Source organism: Mercenaria mercenaria, chromosome 11 (genome assembly GCF_021730395.1).
Source record: "Mercenaria mercenaria strain notata chromosome 11, MADL_Memer_1, whole genome shotgun sequence".
NCBI lineage: Eukaryota > Metazoa > Mollusca > Bivalvia > Venerida > Veneridae > Mercenaria > Mercenaria mercenaria.
The window spans coordinates 15,537,456-15,559,215 of record NC_069371.1 but is presented as its reverse complement, the minus strand read 5'-3'; the positions used below and the strand labels follow the sequence as shown (position 1 = coordinate 15,559,215).

General features: G+C 37.1%; 1 protein-coding gene across 2 annotated transcripts; it reads left to right on the top strand.

Annotated features, from left to right (window-relative positions):
- Positions 1–1,363: 1,363 nt before the first annotated feature.
- On the top strand, positions 1,364–21,371 carry LOC123531726 (NACHT and WD repeat domain-containing protein 2-like). Of its 2 annotated transcripts, XM_053518613.1 has the most exons (13): positions 1,364–1,517; positions 6,911–7,290; positions 7,640–7,769; positions 9,106–9,241; positions 10,223–12,639; positions 13,763–14,001; positions 14,348–14,558; positions 16,726–16,868; positions 17,847–18,133; positions 18,549–18,840; positions 19,379–19,514; positions 20,261–20,417; positions 20,857–21,371. In XM_053518613.1, exons 2-13 carry the CDS (start codon positions 6,916–6,918, stop codon positions 21,233–21,235), a joined length of 4,902 nt encoding a protein of 1,633 aa, XP_053374588.1. In that variant the 5' UTR covers positions 1,364–1,517; positions 6,911–6,915; the 3' UTR covers positions 21,236–21,371. The 2 variants fall into 2 exon arrangements, with proteins under 2 accessions (XP_053374588.1, XP_045168880.2); XM_045312945.2 differs by lacking the exons at positions 19,379–19,514; positions 20,261–20,417; positions 20,857–21,371 and having other exon boundaries at positions 18,671–18,834.
- The last annotated feature ends 389 nt before the right edge of the window (positions 21,372–21,760 follow it).

Below are 21,760 nucleotides of genomic sequence, written 5' to 3'. Positions count from 1 at the left end.
GAGGGTAATTAAAAAATAAGGTGTATTTTCTTAGAATCTCATAGACATTAGTCCGCAGCACAAGGTCGGGCCCTCCTAGACTTAAGGCTAACGAGTACATAATTTGTCCCATGACATAGCAACTTCATGTTCGTCAACCAACTTGAAACAGCTCTGGATGACGAAAGATAGTTACAAATGTATGTCGCCACCGGGTTCGAACTAGTAACCTGAGCATGTGGGTCTACATTTCAGCAAGTCAAGGTAACAGTAGAAATAGCTGAAGTTGTAATCATATTATAGTGGTAGTGGCAGTGGATGCAGAAATGATAATAGCAATTGAGCCACGTCACGGGAAAATTGGCATTCTGACATTTTCGTGAATTTCCGGAGAGTCTATCTTTAGGCTGACCTGTGCATTTATGTACATTGTATCTGAATTAGGGTCAGAAAATTCCATATTCAGGTAGAATAAGCCTTCTTTGAAATAACAGCGAACGGTGTGGGCCATGATCAGACTGCGCGCACACTGGTTGCAAAGCCTCTAAGATTCCCGAAGGCCCATTCTCTCATGATGCGGCTCAAATAATTTTATGCCGTCATTGACCCCGACGACGACAACGCTAACTTTTGATGGTGCTTATGGCAGTCATTTAATGATGTTGCGATGACAACCAACTCATTGAACATTTTCAGAATAAAACTCAACATGATGCATATGCGCTTCTCATGTCAACCCCCATGTTGGACATACCCATTCGTAACACATTTTACCTGTTACGAATGCGATCGCATACGTACGAAATCTGTTACAAATGCGATCTGTTACGAATGTGGTCCTACAATGCTTTGATGGTATTAGCGGCATTTTTTTAAACGCCGTCAAATACTATTTTAATCATTTTCATAATATTTTGCAGTATATCTACTTGTGGTATGTTTTTTTTTTTTTTTTTTTTGCAAAAATGGAAAAGCAAGAGATATATTGGGGGCCAGAGCCGCGCACCTGGCCTATAGCAGTATAGCTCGTCTGAAACCCAAGTGTCTGATATAACCGGCCTATTATGGTCAACCTTCCCGTACACATTATATGATTAATTTTCTATTACCGGTGCCTTTCACATGTTATTCAGTCAAATCTTCTTTATGCATGGTATCGTACACATGTTATGCACAACACCACACATTATGATCGACAGTATGTACCGCAGTAAAAACAGTTCTTAACATACATGTATACTTTTCAATCTAGTTTAACAAAACTAGTAAGTGCACTCGTTCAAAATATCACCATCATTATTATATACTTATTAAGCGAAATATTCGTCATGCAACGTTTAATATTTACCCAAGGTTACGGTGGGCTGGCAGATAGGTCGATTGATATACATTTCCTTATGCATATGTTATGTACATATAGGATTCTCCGTATTGATTTTGCAATATCGATATACCCGTGAAGAAATACACTCCATACATTGTTTACATGTAGATCAATAAACAGAAAGTGGACTTACAGGCATGGACTTATGAATAAGGTATTTTTGTGTATATATACAAACACATGTACTTGTATATGATTTTATACTTATTAAAATGTGTGAATTTAAAGATCATTTGGATATTTTCATAAACACGCTGGGTACTACAGCCATTTATTACTGTATAATTTTCCAAAGTTCTTTAGCGAATGCTGTCACTGTTTATGCCGCGGGTAACTAAGCACTTTCCCAGTTGATATGATATTGAAGGACGTAAACATTGTTTCCACCTCGCTGTACGTAATCATACTTTTTCATTATAACAGGAGTCTTTATATTATTGGTATTAGATGGATTGAGAAGAATATTGTTAGACATTTAGACGCGTATTATTACATCCCTTTATTTAAGAAAAACTTTTAAATTTTAAACAATGTAAAGAGATGGTAAGGATATACTCATGTTGACAACTGCATTGGGTCGGTGTACGCGGCCGCATCCATAGTCTTGGTTAAACTTTTCGTACATTCACTTTATCAACTTAAAATCAATGTACCACTCTCTGGCACATATATTTCAAAAGTTACGCCCTTTATTCATTAAGAAAATTCCAAGCTATTTTTTTTTATGCGTGTGTGTTCTTTTTTATCTCTGTTATTATTTGACGGATTTGATTGGTTTTTTGAACTAAAAATAGTTACAAATTAAGCGCACTCTTCTTTATAATTCATGTTTCGTGATGATGTTGATGGTTCAGGTAGATGTTTCAATCATCATGTGTCTATAAAGAAGACTTTGTATGCGAAAAGTGTTTTAATGTTTTATCATTTGATCTTGCTAATGCGCTTTGTAGATTTAAATGCATGAGCATAAATTGCCAATTGAAAAAGGAAGATAGATAGAAATCTTGTAATGTAACGATGAAAATACTTAAGGGGGCGAATTTCAAATTATCTTTAAATGTAGTTACTATTTAGTTTTGTTGTTGTTGTTTTTTTAAAGTTGAAAGTAAAAGCATCCAGAGACTTACTTTCCCTACCGATGGACAGTAATGACAGAAAGTTTTGATAAAATTGTCAGTTTTCTGTGTAAAAATTTCAAGTCTGTATTCTAATACATGTATAAAGGATATAACTTAAGTGTCTTTTCATACTGAGTTTATTAAACGAGTTGAATAATTTAAAATAATAAAACGCGATGCTCTGCAGAGCTTTCTATCAATTTTATTCAACTAGTTTAATAAATTTAATATCACATGTAAGCTTTCCCTGCTGAAACAATAAAATTCTTTCTTTACCTAGATATATCACGTAAATTCGTCCAACGTCTCCGTTACATAAAACCACGTCAACTTGAAATCATTATTACACTTAGTGTAATACCAAATTTATGTAATGGCTTTGTAGGACCACATTCGTATCAGATCGCATTTGTTACAAATGAGATCGCATATGTAACGGAAATCAAGCACATATGTAACAATTTTTGAGACGAATGTGATCGATGTCGATTTTTGATGTGACATCTGATCACATTTGTCACATGTCATTTTCGATCGGAAAAATGAACAAAAAAGTGCATTTTTACATCTGAAACGCATTTGTAACATGTTTTAGCTCACTTGTACGAAGTGACAAAGTAAGCTATTGTGATCACCCTTTGTATGTCGTCCGACCGTCCGTCCGTTCACATTTTTGTTGTGAATATAGAGACAACATCTATTATTTGATTTTGACAAAACTTGCACAGAACTTATATATATCTATGATATCTCAGTTCCTTTCGGAAACCAGCCATATCACCTTATTCGTCTTGGAGTTATGGCCCCTGAGATGGCAATAATTACTGATTTTAGCCTTGTGAACGCGATAGAGACCACATGTTTTGTTTATTTTGACTAAACTTGCACACAATTTATATGTCTATAAGATCTCGGTTCCTTTAAAAAACAACCGTATTGCACCAAATGACTTGGAGTTACGGCCCCTGAATTGGCAAAAAAATGCTGATTTTATCCTTGTCAACACAATAGAAACTACATTTATTATTCGATTTTTACTAAACTTATAGGATCTCACTTCCTTTTAAAACAGCCATATCGCGCCTTTTGCCTTGGAGTTATGGCTGAAATGGCAAAATTTGCTTATTTTAGTCTTGTGAACACAATAGAGACCATATTTATTATTTCACTTTGACCAAACTTGTATAGAAGTTATATATCTATAACATCTCGGTTCCTTGCGAAAACCAGCCATATAGCACCATTTGTCCTGGAGTTATGGCCCCTAAAATGACAAAATTTGCTGATTTTAGCATTGTGAACATGACATGATTGCTTTTTTCCTCGAGAAGTAGCCATATTACGCTATTTGTCTTAGAGTTATGGACCCTAAAATGACAAAAATCGCAGACATTTTCGTGAATTTCCGGAAAGTGTATATTTAGGCTGACCTGTGCATTTATGCATCTGAATTAGGGTCAGAAAATTTCATATTCAGGTAGAATAAGCCTTCTTTGAAATAACAGCGAACGTGGTGGGCCCTGATCAGACAGCGCGGATGCGCAGGCTGATCTGGGCCCACACTGGTCGCAAAGCCTCGAAGATTCCCGAAGGCCCATTTTCTCATGATGTATGTATGTATGTATGTATGTATACTGCTTGACGCCTCTTTCGGGTATAACTATCAGGTGCGCGTCTGTGCCAGAATAAAAGTTAAAAGAATGACAGTCATATGGGAAAATTAGACCCATCGTGAAAATCATCACAAAAGCCGATAATACGTTTGGCCAGGTAAATCGGCTGTCGAGACTGTTCGCTAGTTTTCGGCCTACTCCGTATTTCAGGCCGATGTCTAACCCTTCTTCGCCAATGTACCGTTACATTAATAGTTTTGATCGTATGGATTTAGGGATATTGTTAAGTCTAATTTACAGTGATTGCAGAGATAGATTAGAAAATAGAAACCTAAATGGCTGTTGGTGGTTTAATCAGAATACAATTTATAACGGTATTTTCAACAAACACATTATAAAACCAAACAATGACTTTCCAAAAGTAATTTCTACTTTCTTACAATCAGATGGAAACTCGCTTTTATAATACTTTCTTTGATGTTCATGATTATGAAATAAAGATTTTAAGAAGTTTTTTATGTAATCAAATAACTGCACATTTATTATTATGTCGTGAGCGGTGTCCAACTAGCTTAGAATCTTATGCCAGCTCGAAGATCGAAATTCAACTTCATAACTTATCGAATTTTGATCCTAAGCTACACCTGAAGATCGAAAAACGTCAAATTGCAAAATAGCTTTTAAAGCTTTTAATTTCGGGCCAGCTCAATGATCGAAATTTATAATATTCCAAAAGCCAAATTTCGATCTCGTATTGAATGAACAGCCTGTTCCAAGATTGATATTGAAATGAAAAAGTCAAATATCGAGCAAGCAATTAGTGTCGAGCCATCTCGAAAATCGTACTTCAAATTTTGAAAAGCTGAATTTCAGTATAATACTGAAACTGCGATCTGCTCAAGATTCAAAGATTAAAAATCGTGCAAGATCGAAAATATCGAAATTCAAGTTTTTATGCCCCCGGCATCTACTGATGCGGGAGGCATATAGTGATTGTTCGTCCGTCCGTTCGTTCGTCCGTCCGTCCGTCCGTCCGTCCATCCGTACGAGGTTCACCAAATGGGACCGTTTCGTCCAGCATCAATACCCCTTACTAGAATGACTTGATACTAATGCTGATGTAACCTGTGACCATTCCTCATCTTCAGACATCACCTAACCTCAGTTTGACCTTGACCTTGAACTTGACCTCGTTTGGGACTAAGGTTGCTTTGTATCGAGAAGGATGCCACGTGGGGGGGGGGGGGGGGCATCAAGCGTTTATTGAACACAGCTCCTTGTTAAAAATCTAAATAGATTATTCTCGGTGTTATATTTCAAGCATGCTCGAATTTTCCAAGCAATCGAATTTAAAACTGGTATTGAACTATCTTTTAAACAGCCAGCTTCCGGGAAAACTCAGTACTGGTGTCATATGAGAAGTCATGGTCGTGACCCCTTTCATGGATGCTCGAACCCACGACCCCTGGGTTGAGCGGCCGACACATTATTCACTGGACGACCGCTCCCCTCAAAATATTTGAATTTCGGTCATCCTGCTGGATCTAATTTCAATTCTGCCTCGAAATTCGACGAATTCTTTTTATTTTGATTTCGATTTCCGAGTCTGTGCGAAATTCAATGTAAGCGAAATTCAACATCATCCTTTCAAAATTTGAATTTTTATTTTCTACTTCTAACTTGCCCAAAATATGCCGCCTTAAATTTCAACGTTTCTGTTTTGAATTTTGAACTTCGATCCTCAAGCTGTTTAAAATTGACTATTGGCTGTAAACAAATCATATTATGGAGCGTCCACTAATTTATAAATCCGTACATGTGTGCTGTTTAGCGGGTGAGAAGATATCAGTCTTTACCGTTAAGGAGCTTAAATTCCGTAAGAATTGACGGAAACATACGGGAATGTTCGAGTCTTTCCGATAAGGAAAAAAAAAACCTATACTAATCTGCAAAATGCTTAAAAAAGACCATTTTCTTCTTCACCTAGAAAACTGAAATTAGTATGAAACAATAGCTAAATGAATATAGATTACTAAGTCGTTTGCAAAGGTCTTTAAGCACACATAAGAATCTATTTATTCTTTGTTAAACAGAAGAAATTTCAGCAAATTATCCATATTTTACTATATTTCTAATTGTAGATAGACAGACATAAAGTATATGCAAAAAAGACCATTTTCTTTAAAATTCATTTTTAAAACAAAATATTCATAAGAAAGACAATGCATTGAATATTATCACATCGTTTGCAAAGCTAAAATACCTATAATACTTTTTCCATGAATTTAAATAAAGTAAAGGGCTCCTTCTTTGCGCTATATAAAATATTTTCACTCGTGTGAAAAATCGATGGGTCTAATTTTCCCATATGAAGATGTCAAAAGGAAGATAGTGCAAGATAAAACTGTATTAACAAGAGTAAAATCAGGATAAAAACAGGGTGTAGTCACTTAATAGTAGTGGAATGCGCTAACAGCATGTCTGAAATGTTCAAGATCAGGCTGATTTACGATCAGGGGTAGATAGATAGATAGATAGATAGATTCTTTTATTTCCTCCATTCTTGAAGAGCATTTTACCTATTACGAATGCGATCGCATACGTACGAAATCAAATCTGTTACAAATGAGATCTGTACAATCAGGCTCGATTTTGTCTGGTTTTCGAAATGAGCATTGACTTCTTCAGTGAATTTGAATTGTGTAAAAAACTGCCATAATAGTTTGACAGTCGGGTTGGAACGCAAATGAAAATAAACATTTAGGAACCGATTTGTATTGTATTTAAAAAATGTATCTATTTTGTCATTGTTTCAGTAAAAATGGGGTCAGGGTCATCCAAGCGCTCGAGCCCAACCTCGGCGTCAAAACCAACTAAAGCTGTAGTTGAAGAACCAAAATCTAATACAGCTTCATTCCCCAAGCAGGTCGATGATTTAAATGATCTTTTAAATAATACAAAACTTGGCGCCGATGGCAATGACAATGTTGCCAAGGAAACAGATGGGCCTTCTGGGAATGACGACAAAATGGATGCTTTTTTGACGGAAGTTCCTGAGCCTTGGCTTGATATTCTAAACGAAGTTGCCGACAGCGAACTCTGGCCTGGAGGTAAAAGAAGCGAAAGACCTGAATGGCAGGAATTCTTCACAAAGGCAGATGAACTAGCCAAATCCCCAAAGAAAGAACTTTCTTTGGTAAGCCATTAAATGTATTTACTCGCATAACAAAATGCTAATAAGTGAAGGCATAGAGAGATATAAATTCATAAAACAAAATGTAACTTTTTGTAAAGATGTTCATTGGAAAAAGTTTTGTCGTTCAGAAATTTAGAACCAGTGTTCATATCGCGGCAAGACCATGTTGTTCTGTATGATTTACACCCGGCATCTGTAGAGCCTGGAGGTGAAAAAGAATATTTTATTATTGAAAACGCACGACTTTATACTACATTCTGTGGGCACGGTCTTGCTTGAAAAAATAATGTCACCGCGAAACTTACTTATATAGAACTCATTTTTAAAGTTTAAAATTTTAAATCTTCAGAAAACGAAGACAGCAATCTACAGTGGCGAACTGGTCATCCCGGATTTGCCGGACATGAATAAAAAAGTTCTTGTTTTTGTGAGTTCCACGTTCACAGACACCAAAGCGGAAAGAAATAATCTCATGAAAGGTATGAAGGGGGAGATAAAAGAGTGTCTGCCATTTTGAATTGGGATGCTATATACTTTTCTAGGGGTATTGGAAGCCGGGCAAAATTTATCTCCAAAAGTTATGCGGCTTTTCTTTGTATGCATAACATTAGGAAAGGAAGAAAGTGTGTATCTAATAGTTATATAACTATTTTCATAGTGACAATTTTCCAGTTGCCTTTTCTTCTAAAGCAGATTAGTTCATTGTGTAAAACTAGGCCAGTGATCGACACAATTATGTTTATGCAATTGAGGTAAGCACCTTACATGTTAAAAATGTTCCATCACAAGGAAAAAGAATGTAACTTTAAATGGGCATTTCTCCGTACTAATAACAGAAACTGTAAGTCCGTATAATTATGTCTCCCATACCACTGTGGTGGGAGACATATTGATTTACTCATGTCTGTGTGTGTGTTCGTATGTCTGTCTGTCAGTCACAAATCTTGTCCGCACTCTAAGTCGAACATTTCTCATCCGATCTTCACCAAACTTGAACAACACGTTTATGCCAATAAGTCCTCGGCCAAGTTCGATAACTAGCCAAATCGGCCGAAGCACTTCGGAATTATGGCCCTTGAATTACAGAAAATACTGATGCCAGTGATACAGGTCTTGGTGCATGGTTGACTCGGATAAATAATGGAGAAGAAATGCCAATCTAGATGATTAGGCAGTTGTGGGAGACATGCGCTTTTCTCAAAAGCAACTCTAGTTTTACTTTAGGAGTATAACATAAGCTGCAGTTTTTGATGAATTCAGTTTTACAAAAAAGTTCTATTGTGTGACAAACGTTTTTTTGCTCCCAGGCATATAGCGACTGAACTGTTCGTCCGCCCATTCGTCCGTCCGTACAAACCAGATTGCCTACAGCCCACATGAATGACCCGATTTAGTTCATACTCACCCTCAACAATCCTAGTGGCACAACCTACAAACTAATTTATATATAGATGACTTTGACTTTCGTATGATCTTCACCGTTAAACTTAGAACCTCAGAAAACAACAGAAGACATACACCCGTTAGCATGACTTTGCGTTCTGAAAACGCGACTCCTTGTTTCAAGAATGCTTTTCTACATACCTGTATTGAACAGGCTACAGATAAATGTATGTAAAAATCATGCACAGAATCGCTTTATGTTTACAGTTTGTTTTTAACACGCAAATTTAGAGGCTTCTATATGTACGACGATAATCAATTTTGCATGTTTTGAACTGTAATAAATAAATCATCCCGAAAACATGTATGCATATAGCCGTCCAGATGATATAGAGAAACTAAATTATATCAGCCTGACTTCTTTCTTTACAGATGTATACCCGTACGTTAGAGAGATATGTAGGCGACTGGGTCTAGAATTTGGTACCATTGATATGAGATGGGGCGTCACGGACGAGGCAACAAAACATCACGCCACCGTTAAAATGTGTGTGGACGAAATACAAAGGTATATTTATGTAAAGTAGGGGCTATAATATAACCAGTGCTGATAATTAAGTTTGAATAGAAAACCACACTTTGGTTAAGAGTAAATGGCAGAATTCAATACATGTTTCTGACTTAAATGTATTAAATAGTTCAGTTGTATGCATTTTCATGATATTCAAATTGTGCTCATGTGAGATATTGTGATCACTGAAACTTCCGACTTCAGTCGTCGTCTGCTGCTGTCGTGTATCTGACACAGTTTCTGCAAAAGATCTCCCCTGAACCCGTTTGTGGAAGTTGATGAACATTAGCTTTTGAGCTTCTTGTATGACTTCCGTACAGATTTGTTCAAACGATGGCGCTCGCTTACATATTAATTAAATTATCTCATGCGCACGTTATTTTATCTCGAGCGCACGACATCTTATTTACTGTGCATGACATCTTATTTCGTGCGCACGACATCTTATCTCGTGGTCACATCATATGTCGTGCGCACGACATCTTATCTCGACCGGTCGAAATCTTATCTAGTGCACACGATATCTTATTTCGAGTGTTCGACATCTTATCTCGTGCGCACGACACCTTATCTCGAGCGCACGAAAATTTAGCATTTGGATATAACCTTATTTCTATAAATGAAACCCGCTCCAAAAACAAAAAAAAACAACAAAAAATCAAAAAAGAAGACAAAAATGAAAGTAATTTCAAACGGTAATTTTATTTTGAATAAAACATTGTTTGCAGTTCAGATGCAAAGGAACCAGCATGCCGCTGTTTAGGATATATTGTTTCTTAAATAATTAATAATAAAAACATAGTTTACAGTTCAGATACGCATCTTAACGACAATGACTACTTAGGACCGCCACCTTATCAAGGGTTATTGTCAACATCCTTGATGGCATCCACTAAATATTTGCCTGTTTTGTCTTGTGTTTTTTTCCAGCGCACCGCATACACGTGCGTCATGCTCATTTCGATATTTTCATTCCAGATGCATAAAGGAAAGTTGTGGCCCCGCATTTCTGTGTATCCTTAGCCACAAATACGGATACAGGCCAATACCGGCGACCATCGAAGAATCCGAATATGAAATGATTCTGGCTTACTTGATTAACAATAATCAAGATGCCAGTTTATTGAAGACATTCTATCGCCTTGACAAAAATGCTTTGGAACAGGAATATGTGTTGCGATCTATGCGTGATGACGAAGACAAAGATCAGTGGTGGAAGGATATAGAAGTAATTCAAGAGCAAATTCGTCAAGCAGCTGTTGAGTGTTTCCATGGAAAACCAGATATCTGCAGTAAATACTTTGTATCAGTAACTGAAATGGAGATCCAGTCGGGTGCATTTAAGAACTTAGATCGTGACAACCAGTCATGTTTCATGATCAGGGAACTTAGAGATATCGAGAACAAAATTCATCATCATCGTAGACTGAGAGACATGAAAGGGTCGGAAGTGGACAAAGATGCGAATGAAAGATTACAATTTCTAATACAAAAGAAACTGCCTGAAAAAGTTCGACATGAAAACATTCATACCTTTAATTATTCATACGTTAATGTCAAAGGCGGGATGCAGTCAGTGAGGCAGTTTTGTGACCAAGCTTGTCGGAAAATAATCGGCATGATTTTTGACAGCTTTGAAAAGAAAGGAAACATTGAAAATGACACAGATGTAGTGGAAATTGTTCAGCATTTAAAACTGGCAGAAGAGAAAAGAAGGCTTTTTGTAGGACGCGAAAAAGAACTAACGGAAATTAAAAGATATTTTACAGGCAAAACAGGCGGAAATAAGCCTCTGGTTATCTCCGGAAGTTCCGGAAGTGGTAAAACGGCATTGATGGCTGTAAGCGCTGGGAAAGCAAAAGAAATCTTCAAAAATAGTGTTGTGATTGTTCGATTCATTGGAACAACAAGTCAGTCAGGATCAGTAAGAAGCCTGCTTTTAAGCATTTGTAAGCAAATAGCACATGCTTACTTTCAAGATGTTGCATTGATTCCAGATTCTACCAGGGAACTTGCTGATTATTTCAGAAATGCGCTGAACAATGCTACGAAAACTACCCCACTGATAATTCATCTGGATTCACTTGATCAGTTGTCTTCAGATGACAATGGTAGGAAACTTGATTGGCTGAAACTTGACGCGAACCTACCGAAACATGTTAAGGTTGTGCTTTCCTCTTTAGAAGCAGACACGTTGTATGTCCTCCAAAAGCACTTGCCTCAAGAAAATATTGTTCACGTCATGAAACTGTTGCCTGGTGAAGGACCGGAAATACTGCAGAAAATGATGAAGTGTAAAGGTCGCAAAATTACAGAACCTCAAATGAAATTAGTTATGAATGCCTTCCTTAATACTCCACTTCCGTTGTATTTGAGTCTTGCAGCTGACATTGCGAGTAGATTGAAATCTTATGACAACATAGAGGCAGACGACATTTCACCTACTATCAAAGGAATGATAACAATACTATTTGAACGTCTGGAAAATATGTTTGGAAAGATATTTGTTCAGCATGCGTTAGCGTACATTACCGCTTCTAAGCATGGATTGTCACAAAATGAGCTTGAAGACATTTTGTCATGTGATGACGTAGTTCTGGACAGTTTATTTCAGTACTGGACCCCGCCTATGCGCCGAATGCCTCCATTACTATGGACAAGGGTACGGCACGAACTAGGCCAGTATCTGTCTGAGAGAGGATCTGACGGCGTGACTGTCTTAACCTGGTTTCATAGACAGTTCAGCGAGACAGCAAAAGAAAGGTACCTTAACACTTCAGCTGATTCAGACATGAACCATAACGCTCACTCGGCTATAGCTGATTACTTTGATAGCAAATGGGTAGGCGGTAAGGAATATATATCAAAAGGGTCAAAATCTAAGGCTTCAGTAAAACCAGTCGTGGAGGACAGAGGTCTACCAGAACAGCCTTTAGTATATGGCAACAGAGTCAAAGGCTTTCAGAATATCAACAGAAGAAAAATTAGAGAACTACCATATCATCTGTTAAAACTTGGTGATATGGAAAGGTTCTCTAAGTTATTCCTTGATCTTAAATTTGTAGAAACAAAATTTGAAGCAGGAATGGGGCATGAATACTACTCAGAACTTACAGACGGAGCAAAGATCGCTAAGGCTGGTAATTTAATCAGAATGGTGCGATTCATCGGCTCGAACCTATCATTTTTGCTGAGAGAACCTTTGTCTATTTACCAGCTGGCGTCCCAACAGTTGGAACATCACCCGGCAAGGCAACAGCTGACGAAACTTCACGAAATACCAACAACCGTAATAAAGAATACCACTCTGTCAGACGACACTTCTAACGAAGTATGTGAACTTACTTTACAAGGTCACAAAGAAAGCCCACTCTCTTGCGATTTTTCTCCTAAAGGTAACTTTATTGTTTCATTTTAATAAGTCTGTGGACTGTATCATTCTAGTTGTATAACAAGCTGTTAAAATTAAAATTTCAGTCAAGAATCAAAACCCTTAACAATTCTGCTACTTGAGTAAAATTCAATAGAATCAGTCCGTAGACAACGGCTTAACTTTGACAGTTCCAAGAAAGAAGAATCAGACTGACAGACTTCCTTCAGTCGGTTAAAATGCCTAACTTGTTGATAAACGGAACACCTTCTAGTATTAAGTAAAGTTACAACAAGTTTGAAAATAACACATTAAAACGACCCGCTTGGTTTGAATGAGGGGAAATGAAGAGGGCAACACCTCTCAACCTGCTGCCCAAGCACCGGCTTAGGCTTGATTCAATTTTTTATAAAATAACATTGAATGAACTCCATGATCCGCGAGGACCAAGAAGGTTATGTTATCCAAAAATGTGCTTTTGGCACTTACTAATTATGCCCTGCCCACTTCGAAGAAGGAGGTGTATATTGTTTTGCTGATGTCGGTCAGTCCGTAGAGCAGCCGGTTTCCGGATGATAACTCGAGACCCTTAGGCCTAAAATCATGTTAATTGGGAGGTTGATCATGACCAGAAGATTACCTCTATTGATTTTGAGATCAGTAGGCCAAAGGTCAAGGTCAGAGTGACCCGGAACAGTTAAACCGTTTCCGGGCGATAACTTGAGAACGCTTAGGCCTAGGATCACGACACTTAATACATAGTTGGTCATGACCAGCAAACTCGAGACCCTTTAGGCCTTAAACCATGTTAATAGGGAGGTTGATCATGACCAGAATATTACTTCTATTGATTTTGAGGTCAGTAGGTCAAAGGTCCAGGTCACAGTGACTCGGAACAGTTTAACCGTTTCCGGACGATAACTTGAAAAATAAAATAGATTCCAGATAATAACTCAAGAATGCTATGGCCCAGGATCTTCAGACTTGACATTCTGTTCCTTGTGCAATTACTGAATGGATCAAGGGGAAATTTCGTGTTCTATGAGCTCTTGTTACGGATGTTTGTAATGTTTTTATGGTATTTAAAGTTAAAATTGCTGTAACACATTTTGAATAAAAGGAGGCTGCAAGATGAATTTCTATTTCAGGTGACAAGATTGTTTCCACTTCTACAGACGGCTGTCTGAGGATATGGGATGTCCTTACAGGCTCGGAAGTAGCAGTTTATACGTCACTTCCGTCGTCCAGCGTCCCGGATGACAAGCGCACCCAGATGAACATGCTTGTACATTCTGTAAATCCGTGTTGTTTTTCTCGTGATGGGGAAACAATAGCATTAGGTACAGAAGAAGCAGAAATTGTCTTATTTGATTGCGATGGAACAAAGGTAATAAATTTCCGAAATGTGCAATATTTTGTTGTTTACGATCGGTTTAGTCATGATGTCCTATTTGATGTATAACAGAGATTAGTCTGTCCGTTTGTTCCGATACAAATTCACGATTCTCGCTATATACATACTTTCACAATTTTAGCATAAATTCTAGCGACCCAAGGCAAGCGCGTTTTTCAGTGAGTCAAATGAACGAGGTATGCCTTACTGTATTATTAGAGTAATTTTCCAGTTACAGGTAACTGAAGCAGTTTGTTATACATTGCGTTTAAATAATACTAATGATAATATGGAATGCGATACTTTATTTCGAATAAAGTAAATTTGGTGTAATTTATAGTTAAAGAGTGAACCAACAGAGAACGACAGGGTCACCTGTATACAGTTTTCTCCTGACAACAAATCCATAGCAACGGGCTTTATGAACGGCAAGTTATACATATCGAAAGCTGAGACACTCGAACACTGTGGCACTCTTCAACTAGAACACGAAATTTTAGACCTTGATTTCTCGCCTGATGGCGATATGTTGGCTGTCGTCTGCCGAACTGGTAATTCCATTAACTATTTTACGGACTTGTGCAACGTCTTCAGCCTGTCCGCTTAGCTCAATAGGGAGAGCGCAGATCTATAGATTTTGTGTCTTAAATCAACCGTGCTCCCCTTCTGAACCATGTAGAGAAGTTTGCAGTAATTTGCGGAGAACAGGGAAGTACTGGCACAGAATCTAGAAACACTGGTTAGGTCAGTTACCTGCTGCTACGCAAGTGAAATATTGTTTGAAAAAAACCTAAAAATAAACAAAACGCTACATTTTCAAATATAAATACAAATATATATAATGTAAATATATATAAAAGTTCATTTTTCAAGGAAAAACAGCAGTAGACTTCTCAGATTTTTTTAATAATTTTAATTTTTGAAAAAAAGCTCAGAAGTCTACGCTTGCAGTGAAAAATTAAAATTATTGATTTTATACCTGCACAAGGATTTTACTGAGTTTTTCATATAACGTTTAACATAAATAACAGTTCCTAGTTATTTAGACATTAACCCCCTAGATTATCAGTTCATTGTAGTCCAGCCTTTGGTGCATTTTTAGTTCTGTGCACAATAATACGATGCGAAAACACGATGGGAAAACGCAATATAAGTATCGTACTTGCACATCGTGTTTTTGCATCGTATTATCGCAATAAGGGATGATAATGTAATAATACGATGTTAAAACAGGAAAACACGATGCGAAAGTAACATCGCACTTCCGCACCGTACTTTCGTGTGTTCACATTGAATTGTCGCGCCATAGTATCGTATATTCGTGTCTACATATCGTATTATCATACTGTGTATCGTATCTTCGCGTCATTACATCGTATCTTCGCCTCTTCACATCGTATCTTCGCGCCTTCACATCGAATTATTGTGCCATCGTAGTCGAATCTACACGTCTTTACACATTATCGCGTCATCGTATCGTATCTTTAGGTCGACACATTGTATTATCGCACTGTTGTATCTTTGCGTATTCACGTCGTATTCTCGCTCTGTCGTATCGTAGCTCCGCATCTTCACATCGTATCTTCGCATCTTCACATCTTTTTATCGCGCCATCGCATCTACGCACATTCAAATATTATTATCGCGCCATCGAATCGTAACTTGGTGTCATCACATCGTTTTATCTCGCCATCGTATCGAATCGTATCGTATCGTATCTAGGGTCTTTAAATCGTAATATCGCTTCTTCACATCATTTCTTTGCGTCTTCGCATCGTAATATCGTGCCATGCCATCTTATCGTATCCGCGCGTATTTACATCGTATTATCGCGCTATCGTATCGTATCTTAGAGTATTCACATTGTATCTTCGCGTCTTTACATCGTATAATCGCATTATCGTATCGTTTCTTCACGTCTTCACATCTTACTATCGTGCCATCCTATCTTCGCGTCTTCACATCCTATCGTCGTGTCTTCACATCATCATATCGCACTATCGACCTTACCAATTAGTTGTGTGAAGTGGCGAAACATCGACGGTCCTATGGCATACATACCAAAGTGTATACTGGAACGTCAGAGTAAAATAACTCTGTGGATATTTTGAATCTATGATCACTTAATTAACTGTTTAAATGTTGCATAAATGCAAAACCTCGGTATTCATAAACACTAGCATTACCACTGGACATAACTTCCGTATGGCTCAAAATAAACACTTGAACACGCACCTAATAATAACAGCAAGGTTAGTTTACAGCTGTCAAAGTAGGCCAAACAATCATATAGCTCCGGTAATTTTAAAATTACATGCAGACATACATCCAGACTCACTTGAATTGACTGAACAGAGGAGGTTAAATTTAGATTAAAAGTGTCTTCCTTGTTATTTTGCACTTTTACTTCCTTCTACTTATGTGTAATCAACAAAGATTATAATGCGTGAATTAAGACCATGAACGAGTACGTTTGTGACTTTTGTAGTGAAAACAAAATATAATGAAAACGGCGAGAAAAACATGAAATATGACGAAGTTGCTGAAATATTCCTTACATGCAACTAGCGCAAAACTGAGTTAAATAGGACTATTTAGCGTATTTTTTGCTATTTCCAGGTCCATATGGAACTTTTAAAACATAACATCCTTACCACGTCGTTGATTTTGTCATTCTGTGGTATCGTTTTGGTTTGTTGACTTACATTTATGTTTCAGGTTTGGCTAGAATAAAAACTGAACCACTCACATTTGACTGGTTTACAAGAAACATGCCAGGTAAAGGTCAGAGAAGGAATGAACGCCGTGCTCTAAGACCGGAACTTGTCCTCTGTGGTTGCTATCATCCCGGTGGGCGAAGGGTAAGTCCTTGTTGTTGTAACAACTCCCAAAACATTTCGGTGTAAGAATTTTACAAAGGAAGCGGAGCCCTTCGATGTACAAAACCATTTTCCAATTTTAGCTAGACGGAAATCATATCAGTCTGTATGGAGAAGATATTTCAGATGTATTACAACTATCAAAGATGTGTGAATATATTTGAAAAAGTACATAACCGGATTTCTGCCTAGTTCAATACGGAATGTGATTTCTTTCAATTCGTATCTATTAGCTCGACTTTTCGAAGAAAAAGTAGAGCTATTGCACCCGCCTCGGCGTCGGCGTCGGCGTCGCCGTCGCCGTAGGTTAAAGTTTTTGATAAAGTCAAATATCTCTGTTACTTCAAAGCTATTGACTTGAAACTTACCATAGGTATTTACTATTAAAGTCTACACCACGAGAAACAATCTCCATAACTCTGCTTTAAATGTTGACAGAGTTATGCCCCTTCTTAACTTAATTTTTTTTTTGGTTAAAGTTTTATATAACGTACAATATCTCTGTTACTTTCAAAGCTTTTAACTTGAAACTTAAAACAGTTATTTACATCAAAGTCTACACCAGGAGAAACATTCCTCATAACGCTGATTTGAATTTTGACAGAGTTATGCCCCTTTTTAACTTAGAATTTTTTGGTTAAAGTTTTATATAACGTCCAATATATCTGTTACTTTCAAAGTTATTGACTTGAAACTATAAACAGTTATTTAATATCAAAGTCTACACCAGGAGAAACAATCCCCATAACTCTGATTTGAATTTTGATACAGTTATTCCCTTTTTACTGGCAAAGCTCTAATTTAGAGTCAAGCACTGAGATAAGTCGAGCGCGCTGTCTTAACGGACAGCTCTTATTTTGTGAAATGCAAGCCGGATTGATCTAGTTTACATATCATTTACTTATATATCGTAATAAAGCAATTTTCATGTCAGTAATGATTTTTATTTGCAATGATAAGATAATGACGGGATCAGCCGATAATCATATTGGGATATGGGATGCATCGAAAGGCGTCTGTCTGCAGAAACTCGGAGAACATCCGGCTTGGATATGGTCTATCAAGATAACTAAGGATGGAACATACATGTTCTCAGCGTCCTCTGACCGTAGTATCAAACTTTGGAAAAGCACCAAGGAGGACGTTTGGGAGGTTGTTTCAACGTTTTATGGTCATTCTCACAGGGTTGTATGTTTGGCTGTGGACAAAAATACAGAATCTAGACTGGTTTCGGCGTCATTAGACTGGTTGGTCGATATTGCTTTTTTGATTTTGTAAAAATGTGTACAGAAATGTAGACTGGTGTCGGTGACATTAGACCGCAGGTCAATATTTTATTTTTCATTTTCAAATAATGTATTTACCTGGCTTATCACACGAAGTATAGTCTGCAGAATTCAAATCAAGTAGCTACTAACCTAAGTATAAGGAAAATTAATCAGTTTATCTATATTTGTTGTAGAAAAAAGAATAAAATGATGGTATTGCATCTTTATCTAAGTATATGCATTGGGGTGTCCTGTTAAATTGGCGATTTTTATTTCTATAATTTTTAGTTAAAACATTTTTATCAGTTTGTAAGTCCTTTAGTTATCAAACAAGATCTTATTTGGCTGCTGAAAATCTACGATTTAAGCAAGTGTTATTGCGTCTATATCATAGCACTCTGAAAGTTTGGGACCTCAACGCGATGAAGCAGAACACTAGCAAGACCGAAGCTGTACCTGTAGAAGCAGACTTACATTTCAACTCTCTTTGCATTTCTCCATCCCTGTTGCAAATAGCAAAGTCAAACGGATGGTCACGTAGTTGCGAGATCCAAAGTATTGACAGTGTAGACGACAACGATATTGGTAGAACTGAAGACCATCACGGATTTGTAAAGAAGGCAGAGTTCACTAGCGATGGCAGTAAACTCCTTGTCCTCGATCACGGCCATCGTGGAGACTATTTGGTATACATGTTTTCTTTTTCATTAGAAACATTTTTGTACGTCCGTTTTGAAAATACAAACGGACATACTGTTTGTCTGTTTAAGATCTAGGATAAATTTGTAACTGGGTCACTTTGGAACAAACAAGATCATTAGATCAAATCATAGAAAAATCTTGTTAACACTTTAGAGGGCCATTTTTTTCAGCATGATCATCATAAATCTTTGTGAGAATGTTTCTTTGTATGAAATTTAGATAGTGGGATACTGGGATCTAAACCTAAGTCACTGGATCAGATTATTGAAAACTTTGTTAATGATCTACTTGGTGTACATAAGACATGGTCAAAATGTTTGTGCATGTTGTTTAGATCAAAGTTGATGCTAGGTTACCTTAGGGTAATAGATAGGACATGTGAGCGATACAGGGCCTTAAGGGCACTCTTGTTCGTCTGTGGATCGGAATTTTACTAGTATTTGATTGTAGGTTAAGGACAATAAAATGTAACAAAATATTCAGACCATTTTAAAATTAACAAGAATGTTTTTGGAACACCAGGCGAAGTCAGCTTTACAAGCAAAATGTGTGGTGTATTATGCAATGGACTGTACAAAACTTCATGAACTGAATGTAAGCGACGGCGGCAAGGACGGTCCCACGGCGTTCTCGTGCAGCTGCTCTTATATCGCCGTCGGTAAGATTGTACATGTTTCTTAAATTAATGTACTATTTCAATGAAAGTATTTCTCGTTGCGAGCTTGGCAATCCAAAATGGATTATGAATAAATATCCACCCACTGAAATTCAATTTGCCCCAAAGAAAAATAAGTTGTTAGATGTCGTTCTGTTTAATACAGTGAATATACATGTATATATATATATATATATCATAAAACGTTTGGTATGTACAAAATTTTACTATTTATGTAAAAAGGCCTGGATTTCACATATGGATATCAAACGCCGAATTTCTGTGTCTGAACTGTTACGTAAAATAAAAGTGGAAGTAGATATTTTCTGATGTCTTTCTACAATTATTATGTTAGCATTTGTACGCGACCACTAGGTTTTCTTGTATTATGGTCAACCGGATATTTTTCTGTCATTTTAGATTGCATATAGACAAACCTTCAAGAGAAGAGTTGTGTCGCAAGAAATAAAACAAAAACTGGATATTCTGACAAATATGAGTTGTACAATGTTATTTCATATAGAAAGTAATGATGAGAACATAGAATCAGGACTCTTAAAACACAGGTTTAAAACAAGCGGAGTCAAATCAGTAATAAAAGGGCTGTCACAACTTTCGGCTGTAGCGGACATTTTGCCTCTTGTTTAATACACTCCTTACAAATATCATGCTTCTGCTGTCATAACGTTAATATTGTATTAATTTTCTAGAAAGTGTCTAGGATACAGTCCGTTCGTTTCTCGTTGCAGGAACATATTTGGGGAAGATATGGTTGTTTGACATAAATAGCTACACGCCAATCACAAGCTGGAAGTGGGAACCGAACATTGTTGCAGTGGCTTGTTCTTCGGAAGGTGGTCACGTGATTACAGCTGCGGGAAGAGAATGCACTGTATGGAAAATAAAGTAAGTGGCCAGTGGTAAGACAAAGGCTAAATGCTCACTGTGTCAGACCAACAATTTCGATTAACTTACTATCCTTTCAATAAGACATAGGCACATAGTATACACTGTCCGGTGAGCAAGACCAAATCCTTTGCTGAACTAGGATCAGATTTTGGCTTTGGTCTAAGCTTTCTGGGATACTAATGAGGGTTTTGTTGATGATCTAGCAACTAAATTGAAACAAATCATCCACTGTTACGAGTCACTGTCGCAAGGCTGAAGTATTTGACCAATCTTGTACTTTCTCATATACGAAGAAGTTGTCATTTCTTGTCGGCAACAGTATTTAATCAACTGATCGCCATATATAACATAAACTTTTTCAGTTATTTAACTGAACACATGCTAGACATGTTGGTGTTACCATTCTTATAATGTTTCAATGGCTATTTCTTTTCAGTGGGGAGAAGCACAGTACAGTATCGGAATTACCAGAACACGATTCCAATATTACTACCTCAATGTTCTCACCAAATGGACATACATTTGTAACCGGTACCGAGTCAGGAAAAATCTACGTTTGGAATATTTCGGACACTTCGGTTATTCTGTGTCAAACATTGACCAGTCATACGGCCTCTATAAAAGATATCAGCTTTTCTAAATCGGGGAAACATATGATCTCATGCGGCGATTTAAGTGCCAGAGTATGGAATGTAGAAGACGGCTGTAAACTAAAAGGCGTTTACTACGCTCCAGTGAATTGTGCGGTTTTTAAATCGGAGCATGAAGTGCTAGCCGGTGACGCTGTTGGAAAACTGAATTGTCTGTGTTTTTAATTACAAATAAAATGGATCGTGTCTGGACATGTAACACCTCTTTGTTATAAGAATATGTGATTAATAATGTGATAAAGATTTTGTTCAATAGAATATTAAAACAGCTATTTAAACAGCTATTTGCTGTAACCCATCATCCCTGCTTTTTTGTGCTTTTGTGTTTTTGTCCACCACCATCACGTATGTGAAATATCTGGGAATTTTAGTATAATAACATGCTGTTAAAGTTTACAAAGTTGATATGATAACATATGACACGACATAAAAAAATATATATTTTTAATGAACACTTCACTTAACGTCTCTTCTAGTTTTTTTTAATTTTCAATGCGAGTCAAGTCATTGCATATGAATCTTTTTAAAAGTACAGGTCTACGCTGTATGTAGTATTACATGTTTGACGTCGTGGGAGTGAAATAATGCCATAACATAACTTTGGTAGATCTGTCACATTTACTTGGTCTGTTAAGGTAATTCTGCACGTTTGATAAACCGGAAGTAACGTCATTTACCCGGAAAACGTAG

What these genes read in the sequence shown, in the direction of transcription:
- LOC123531726 (XM_053518613.1), top strand. Translation starts at nt 6,916, where the DNA reads ATGGGGTCAGGGTCATCCAAGCGCTCGAGCCCAACCTCGGCGTCAAAA. An exon ending in GGCTGTCGTCTGCCGAACTG is followed by an intron (nt 14,559 to 16,725) that starts GTAATTCCATTA and finishes TTTATGTTTCAG; the next exon opens with GTTTGGCTAGAATAAAAACT. An exon ending in GTTTCGGCGTCATTAGACTG is followed by an intron (nt 18,134 to 18,548) that starts GTTGGTCGATAT and finishes TCTATATCATAG; the next exon opens with CACTCTGAAAGTTTGGGACC.